The sequence below is a fragment of the Dendrobates tinctorius genome, unplaced genomic scaffold (assembly GCF_039654945.1).
Source record: "Dendrobates tinctorius isolate UK_male_01 unplaced genomic scaffold, ASM3965494v1 ptg000173l, whole genome shotgun sequence".
NCBI lineage: Eukaryota > Metazoa > Chordata > Amphibia > Anura > Dendrobatidae > Dendrobates > Dendrobates tinctorius.
In genome coordinates this window covers 3,957,703-3,967,211 of record NW_027361840.1, presented here as the reverse complement: position 1 = coordinate 3,967,211, position 9,509 = coordinate 3,957,703, and the positions used below count along the sequence as shown (strand labels likewise).

The 9,509-nt window shown below is 46.2% G+C and overlaps 1 protein-coding gene across 2 annotated transcripts in view; it reads right to left on the bottom strand.

Annotated features, from left to right (window-relative positions):
- Positions 1-333: 333 nt before the first annotated feature.
- Positions 334-9,509, bottom strand: part of LOC141053966 (uncharacterized) — a 122,358-nt gene continuing 113,182 nt past the window's right edge. Inside the window, exon 3 of one of the 2 annotated variants that reach the window (XM_073551121.1) lies at positions 334-2,684. In XM_073551121.1, coding sequence (XP_073407222.1) covers positions 1,000-2,684 — 1,685 coding nt within the window. In that variant the 3' untranslated portion in view covers positions 334-999. The remainder of the gene's footprint in view (positions 2,685-9,509) is intronic. The other variant, XR_012221300.1, reaches the window with a different exon arrangement.

Here is a 9,509-nt window from a genome sequence, read left to right as displayed (position 1 = left end):
ACAGGAAACTGGACAGACAGTAAAAACACCATGTTCGGCATTCGGTACCGCACACTAGGTGTCCAATACGAACCTCAGACTTTCCAGTTCGGGTTCGCTCATCTCTAATGTCCAAGTCACTTTCATAGTATATGGGGGGAACGGTGCATTCCTTGCTCAGGGGTCATGTGTAGTCTGTGTCCTCCCATGATCCAGCCTACTGACAGCCCACTCGATGGCATGCAGAGGCCGGATGCATTGGCACATCTCAGGGACATATGCTTCACCATCTAGAAATCCATAGAAAATCCAGGATGCGGGCACATCTGACAAGGACAATTCAAACCACTGTGAGACAGTAAAGCTTCCTTTATTGCAAGTAGGTGGCTACAAGATTCATTATATATCATATTGGTATCTTCCCCTGAGCCACAATGACTAACAAATAGGGGAAAAGGACATCAGGAAGAGAAGCCTTCTATGTAACGTGCACATAATCAATAATGATGAAGACAGAAGAGCAGAACACAGAAAAGCAACACAAATTGTAAGTTCTCAGTCACAGGAACGAGATTTCATGAGAACAATTATCAATAGTGAGAAAGTGAAATGTGAGTAATGTGTCTGCTGTCTGGAGGTTACATGAGATGGACGGGACTTCTGTTCATGAGAAGAGGCGCCATCACTCTCCTGCTTATGGTGGATTACTACCAGTGTGGAGCCGCGACCAAAGAGATATTCAAACTATGGTGGAAAGCAGAATAATGAAATATAGGCACGTTCCCCATATTATATGTTATCATAGTGACCACCGCTTGTGTAACTATGATGGACAGCTTGTCGCCAAAGGGTTTAAGAGCAAGAGCATCACTCCAGGAAGGTAATAGGACAATAGGAACCCAAGGTCTCAAGAAGCCATGTTTGTTTGTTATAATGTGACTATAAAATGGCTACTTCTGTGTGAATGTTCTTATGTTTGTAAAGAGATGATCTCCAAGTTAAACATTTCCCACATTCTGATTATGAGTACGGCTTTTCTCCCGTGTGACACCTTTGATGATTAGTAAGAGCTGATTTATGTGAAAACCATTTCCCACATTCTGAACATGAATATGGCTTCTCTCCTGTGTGAATTTTCTCGTGATGATTAAGCTGTGATTTCTGTGCAAAACATTTCCCACATTCTGAACATGAATATGGCTTCTCTCCTGTGTGAATTTTCTCATGACTATTAAGATGTGATTTATATGCAAAACATTTCCCACATTCTGAACATGAATATGGCTTTTCTCCTGTGTGAATTCTCTCATGACTATTAAGAGGTGATTTCTGTGAAAAACATTTCCCACATTCTGAACATGAATATGGCTTCTCTCCTGTGTGAATTTTCTCATGACTATTAAGATGTGATTTATATGCAAAACATTTCCCACATTCTGAACATGAATATGGCTTCTCTCCTGTGTGAAATTTCTCGTGACGATTAAGCTGTGATTTCTGTGCAAAACATTTCCCACATTCTGAACATGAATATGGCTTCTCTCCTGTGTGAATTTTCTCATGATAATTAAGATGTGATTTCCGGGAAAAACATTTCCCACATTCTGAACATGAATATAGCTTCTCTCCTGTGTGAAATTTCTCATGACTATTAAGATGTGATTTCTGTGCAAAACATTTCCCACATTCTGAACATGAATATGGCTTCTCTCCTGTGTGAAATTTCTCATGACAATTAAGCTGTGATTTCTGTGCAAAACATTTCCCACATTCTGAACATGAATATGGCTTCTCTCCTGTGTGAAATTTCTCGTGACGATTAAGCTGTGATTTCTGTGCAAAACATTTCCCACATTCTGAACATGAATATAGCTTCTCTCCTGTGTGAAATTTCTCATGATAATTAAGCTGTGATTTATGTGCAAAACATTTCCCACATTCTGAACATGAATATGGCTTCTCTCCTGTGTGAAATTTCTCATGACAATTAAGCTGTGATTTCTGTGCAAAACATTTCCCACATTCTGAACATGAATATGGCTTCTCTCCTGTGTGAATTTTCTCATGACTATTAAGATGTGATTTCTGTGCAAAACATTTCCCACATTCTGAACATGAATATGGCTTCTCTCCTGTGTGAATTTTCTCATGATTATTAAGAAGTGATTTCTGTGCAAAACATTTCCCACATTCTGAACATGAATATGGCTTCTCTCCTGTATGAATTCTCTCATGTGCAACAAGATTTGATTTAATTGAAAAACATTTCCCACATTCTGAACATGAATATGGCTTCTCTCCTGTGTGAATTTTCTCATGATTATTAAGACGTGATTTCCGTGAAAAACATTTCCCACATTCTGAACATGAATATGGCTTCTCTCCTGTGTGAAATCTCTCATGTATAACAAGATATGATTTATGTATAAAGCATTTCCCACATTCTGAACAGGAGTATGGCTTCTCCCCTGTTAGAGGGCTTTTATCTTCAGGATTTCTTCTGTGACTTTTGTTTTGTTTAACAGTCTGTGATGAATTTGGAGATAATTGTTCATTAAAATAAGAGGATCGGTCTCTGCTGTGAACAGCTGGGAGTATATCTGAGATGTCTTCATGCTGTGTACAAGTATCTTGTGTGATACTCGAATCTTCTGCATTAAACTCTAAAGATATCAGATGTCCCTTGAAGCTCCTGGTACAGTCATCTGTCAAGAATAAAATGTATGTTATTATTTTTAAATAACATGACCTAAAATATTATATTTGCATTTCCTGATGAAGATGAAGAGAATTTTCAACTTTCACCACGACAACGACCATAAGCATCCTCGAAGTCCCCATAAGAACGGCTTCACCAGGAGAAGATGGATGTTCTGGAATGGCCAAACCCCAGCCCAAAACTGAATGCAAATTCTGTGGGGACCTGAAGAAGGCACTGTACACAGGAGACACCCCAGCAATCTGACAGATATGGAGTGTTTGCACGGAAGAGCAGGCAAAGATCGCCAATTGTAGATGTCTCTTGAGATAGATCCAGACCCATATAGACTGAATTCTGCCAGAAATTCAAATTAGACTGCAACAAAGTATCAGTGTAAGGCATCTTTCACATTTTCACTTGTCCTGACTCTTGATAGTTCTGAAACGGGAAAAAACAGTACCGGTGCTATCAGTGTCCACATGTAAAAACCGTGTGGCATCCTTGTGCACCATCAGTGTGACACGTACTGGAATAGAATGCAGAACAGAAATGACAAATGTTTAGGTGTTAGATGTGCAAACAGAGGATAGACAGCTAGAGAAATAGATAAAAGCTATATAATAGAAAGATACAGTTGAAACCAGAAGTTTCCATCCACTATATATAAAAAGACTAGTGTTGAGCTTTCCGATACCGCAAGTATCGGGTATCGGCCGATATTAGCTGTATCGGAATTCTGATACTTAGTTCTGATACTTTTTTCATATCGAATACCGGAATCGGAAGTTCCCATAATGCTAGGAGCCCGCTCGATTTGATTCAGCCAATGGGGATCCTCAGAAATGTGGGCACATCCTGTTAGGCATGTTAACTACTGGCATGGCTGTGATTGGCTGCTGAAATGATGTCATGATGCACTATAAAACCCGCCGCCGCCATTTCTGGTTCACTCTGCTGTGAATTCAGTTAGGGACAGGCTGCTGTTGAAGACTGTGAGGGACAGTTAGAAATAGTGATCATAAAAAATATCTATTGCTTTACCCAGGCTACATAATCCACCACTGTAGCATTTTGTTAGCCCAGCAGCGCTGTTTTAATAGCTGTCTGCAAGGGCTGTGTGAGTGCAGACCCACGCTGTGTAGTGTGTCCTGCAGGCACGTCTGCTTGTAGGCCGCCCAGCGTGTGTCTCTGCCTCATACACATTTTTCTTTTATTGCTGCTTTTTTTTTTCTCCTGTATAGTGTGCTTCCATACGTATCCATATACTTTGGTTGCAAACACTAAAGGAGTGGACAGCGGAGCCTTTCTGCAGCCTTTCAGTGCTATAGCCCATTTCTCTGCACTGTTCTTCACTGTCTGATAGGTCTCTCTGTGTGTGAGTGCAGCTCACATTGCAGTGTGTTCTACAGCCACCGCTGGTTGTAGTCCGCTCAGCGTGCGTCACTGCCTCATACACAGTCCTTTTTTTGCAGCTAATTTGTCCAGATTTTTGCTCATATATTAGTGTGCTTCCATCCGCATCTATTGTCATTGGTTGGTTGCAAACACTATATAGGATTAGATAGAGGAGCCTTTTTGCTGGCTTGTGCCCTTCAGGGCCAGCCAGACTAGTATCACCCTATTTTTTGGAGCCTCATCGATTACATTGTAGGTTAGCTTCCTGCATTGTAATAGCTCCAAAAAGTTTGTGATACTATAGCTCTCAAGCTTTGGTCACATCCTTTTATTTTTCCCCCCAAAAAAAAAAAATGGAAATAAAGTTCACCAAACACTCCACTTTACAGTTGTGTAGGCCACATTAGATCATATTAAAGTGTAGTACACACACTCTTGTCAAAATTAGTGTTTCTTATACTGGTTAGCAGGTGTTCAGGAATAAGAACACTAAGCCCCCCTTTTTCACTTTTCTGCCTATCTTTATCAGTCTACCAAGATGAAGAAGGCAGGGAGTAAGGCACATGGTCGTGGGCGTGGAGTTTCAGGAGGGAGAAGACGTGGGGATTCAGCAGGGAGAGGACGTGGGGATTCGGTGCCTGCTGCGGCCACCAGTGACCCAGCATCCCCCACTTTTACCAGGCAACAGTCCTTTGTGCGCAGCTTTGTAGGACCTCGCCGTACCCCACTGCTGCGAGACGAACAAATTGAAGCAGTTGTTGGATGGATGGCAGCTAACGCATCCACTTCAATGACTTCCGCATCCTCCCAGGGCCAGAGCACTGAAGAGCAACCATCTCTCTCTTCACCACCTGCCAAATTGCCCAGGCAGTCTGAGAGCCCTGGACAGGAGCCATCTCAATCTTTACTTCTGTTCTCAGAATCTGTTGGCTTGGAAAGAGGTGGCCAGCCAAGCAGCAGTCTAGAGCGTGAAGAGGGAGTATGCAGTGATGCGCAACTGCTTTGTCCCTCTGAATCTGAAGAGGCGGGTGGGCCTGTGCCTATTGTCAGCACACCTCAGTACGCATCTGATGATGATGAGACTCAGTTGCCAATTTCTGGTGCGTACGGTGCTGGCGAGACAACCCAGGAGAAGCCGGTGCTTGAAGAGGGTAGTGGAGATGATGAGGTCCTTGACCCATCATGGCGTCAGCCACAGGAAGGTGGTGGGAGCAGTTCTGAGGAAGAGATTCCCCGAACGGCCAAAACAGGAGGGAGAGGGCGGGGGCAGACTTGGTTGCCTGTATCCTCCACTTTGGCACCCGTGAGGAGCAATCCTCTTCCAAAAAACAAAACGGGCACTCCCAGGACTTGCAGTGCGTGGTCTTTTTTTGACACCGTTGCAGATGACATTTGCTTTGTCAAATGCAAGCTGTGTCATCAGAAAGTTAAACGAGGGAAAAATGTGAGCAACCTCAATACCACAAATGTGTGGAAACATGTGCGTACCAAGCACGAGGTGGAGTTACACAGACACACTGAAGATGTAGGCCAACCTTCAGCAGCACCTACCACCTCTTCAGCTCATGTTGGGGGCTCTTCCTCCAGCTCACACACAGCTGGTTCGGCTTCCTCACTGGAACACCATGGAAGAACCTCTGCCACTGTTGTCCAGAGACCCAGTGAAATTCCACCCACTGAACCACGTTCTCAGTCATCATCACACTCCCAGGGCAGTCACCAGCAATCGGTAGCACAGGCATGGGAGAAAAATCGTCCATACTCGGCAAACCATCCCCAAGCACTGGCTCTGAATGCCGGCATTGCCAAACTACTGGCCCTTGAAATGCTGTCATTCAGGCTGGTGGAGACTGACACCTTCTGGAACTTGATGTCATTGGCAGTTCCACAATACAATTTCAGCAGGCAAGCCGTCCCTGCCCTGCAAGAGCATGTGGAGGGAAAAATTAAAAATGCGCTACAAAACGCCGTCAGTAGCAAGGTCCACCTGACCACCGATGCGTGGACCAGTAGCCATGGACAAGGACGATACCTTTCCCTCACTGCCCATTGGGTCAATGTTGTGTAGCCGGGTACAGATCTGGAGAGTGGCTCTGTACGTATTCTGCCAACTCCAAGGATTGCAGGAATGCAGTCTGTACATATTGAGTCCTACTCTAGTTCCTCGGAATCAGCACTGCATGAGCCTGTTAGGACAGATATGAGCACAGGTGTGGCCAAACGTCAACAGGCCATCCTTAAATTAATTTCTTTGGGGAATCGGAGCCACACAGCACAGGAGCTCTGGAATGCCATCAAGCAGGAGAGCGATGTGTGGTTTGTGCCAGCGAATCTCCGGCCAGGTTTGGTAGCGAGTGACAATGGCCGAAATCTAGTGGCAGCTCTGGGCCTAGGCAACCTCACTCACATACCATGTCTGGCACACGTGCTCAATTTGGTCATGCAGAGCTTTCTGAGGGACTATCCGGATCTTGATGCACTGCTGCACAAGGTTCGCCTAGAGTGTGCTCACTTGCGGCGTTCCAGCATGGCAAGATCGCGCATTGCATCTCTGCAACGCCGATTCCGCCTGCCAGAACATCACATCATATGTGACCTCCCCACCAGGTGGAATTCTACGTTACATATGTTTGGAGCGTTTGTGTGAGCAGCAGGCAGCAGTAATGGAGTACCAGCTGCATAAGGCGCAAACAAGTCGCACTGTGCGCCGATAACACTTCACCACCACTGAGTGGGCCACTATGAGGGACATCTGCCAAGTTTTGCGTGCCTTCGAATACTCCACGCGGATGGCCAGTGCAGATGACGCACTAGTCAGCATGACTGTCCCCCTTATCTGTCTGCTTCAAAAAACCTTACAAGCACTAAGTGAGGAGGTTTTTGAAGAGGAGTCACAAATGCCATCTGCTTCTGGAAAGTCTGCGCAACATGGTTCCCCACAAAGGCCTAGGCAGGGGACACTTTGTGAGGAGGATGACGAGGAGTCAATGGAGGAGGAGGAAGACATCTCTCCAGCGGAGGGAGGTACACAAGGCTCTAGTAGTCAGTGTGTACAGTGAGGGTGGGGTGATGCTGAGCAGGCTGAGATGCTGCCTCAAGATGGGGACAGCGTTTCCGGTCCAGTTGGCAGTCTGCAGCACATAGTTGATTTCATGCTGCAGTGCTTGGTAAATGACCGCCGCTTCGCCAACATTCTCCACATGGCTGATTATTGGGTGTACACCCTCCTAGATCCTCGCTACCGGGACAACTTACAAAGCCTCATACCACAGTTGAACCGGGAGCGTAAAATGCGGGAGTACCAAGAAACACTGGTGCAGGCCATCATGTTCTGCATTCCCCCCGTGAGTGTTGCTGGTAGTGCTTTTCAAAGCAGCCATGTGGGTAGAGGCAGTGGAGGAAGCTCTGCACAAAGAGGTAGCAGAGGCAGTGCCGCAGGACAAGGCAAGGCCAGTATGGCACAAATGTGGAAAAGTTTTGTGGGCCCGCCACAAACGGCTACACCATCACAGACGGCTCCAGTCAGCAGGAGGCAACGTTTCCGTCAGATGGTGACAGACTACTTGTCTTGCCCTGTTAGTGTACTCCCAGACGGCTCTTCCCCGTTCAAGTTTTGGGTCTCTAAGCTGGATACATGGCCAGAGCTTAGCCAGTATGCATTGGAGGTGCTGGCTTGCCCTGCTGCCAGTGTATTATCGGAACGTGTCTTTAGTGCTGCAGGTGGTGTGCTAACAGACCGTCGCACGCGACTATCCGCCGATAATGTTGACTGGCTTACTTTTGTGAAAATGAACAAGGCCTGGATCTCACCAGAATTTGCCAGTCCTCTTCCAGAATAAATAATTGGCTGGCAACAGGATCTAGGTCTCTTGTTGTGTTCATATTTCTATGACCTGAACTGTAATTCCTGGGCTACAACAACGCCCATTGTTGCTCAGAAGTGCTGTCCACACAGACAAAATACTCGCTCATGTGTAAGTGGGGTTCGGTAACGTCAGCTGATCCCCTGCTGTGTGTACGGCAAACTGTCCTGCTGCCTCCAACTTCTGACTACCTCTGATTTAAAATGTTCTCTAATTTGCCCTGTATCCACTCTGTTTTGATTATTTCCTCAGGCCTCCAACGACGCCAGTTGCTGCTCTCAAGTGCCGTCTGCACAATCAACACTTGTTCCTGTGTTACCGGGGTCCTGTAACATCTGCTCATCTCCAGAGGTGAGTCCGGCAATGTCTCTTGCTTTGTCTACATTCCCACTACTTGTAGTGGAAAAGTGGACAAAGCAGGAGACATTGCCTGACTCACCTCTAGGGATAAGCTGATGTTACAGAACCCCAGTAAGACAGGAACAAGTGTTGGTTGTGCAGACGGCATTTCAGAGCAGCAACTGGCGTGGTTGGAGGCCAGAGGAAATACTCGAAACAGAGTGGAGACAGAGGCCTAATTGGAGTATGTTGACAGTTAGTAGTAGTCTAGAAACAATCTAAAACTGCCAACAAGTAGGCCTAAACCTACTACCTGATTTTCCCTGGGCTTCGACACCGCCAGTTGTTGCTCAGAAGTGTTATCCACACAGAAAAAACTCTCGCTCATTTGTAAGTGGGGTTCGGTAACGTCAGCTGATCCCCTGCTGTGTGTATGGCAAAGTGTCCTGCTCCCTCCAAAGTCAAACTACCTCTGATTTAAACCTGGCTCCAAGTAGGCCTCAACCTACTACCTGATTTTCCCTGGGCTTCGACACTGCCAGTTGTTGCTCAGAAGTGCTGTCCACACAGAAAAAACACTCGCTCATGTGTAAGTGGGGTTCGGTAACGTCAGCTGATCCCCTGCTGTGTGTATGGCAAAGTGTCCTGCTCCCTCCAAAGTCAAACTACCTCTGATTTAAACCTGGCTCCAAGTAGGCCTCAACCTACTACCTGATTTTCCCTGGGCTTCGACACCGCCAGTTGTTGCTCAGAAGTGCTGTCCACACAGAAAAAACACTCGCTCATGTGTAAGTGGGGTTCGGTAACGTCAGCTGATCCCCTGCTGTGTGTATGGCAAAGTGTCCTGCTCCCTCCAAAGTCAAACTACCTCTGATTTAAACCTGGCTCCAAGTAGGCCTCAACCTACTACCTGATTTTCCCTGGGCTCCGACACCGCCAGTTGGTGCTCAGAAGTGCTGTACGCACAGAAAAAACACTCGCTCATGTGAAAGTGGGGTTCGGTAACGTCAGCTGATCCCCTGCTGTGTGTACGGCAAAGTCTCCTGCTGCCTACAACTTCTGACTACCTCTGATTTAATATGTTCTCTGATTTGCCCTCTGTCTCCACTATGTTTTGAGTATTTCCTCAGGCGGCCAATAACGCCAGTTGCTGCTCTCAAGTGCCGTCTGCACAATCAACACTTGTTCCTGTGTTACCGGGGTCCTGTAACATCAGCTGATCCCCAGAGGTG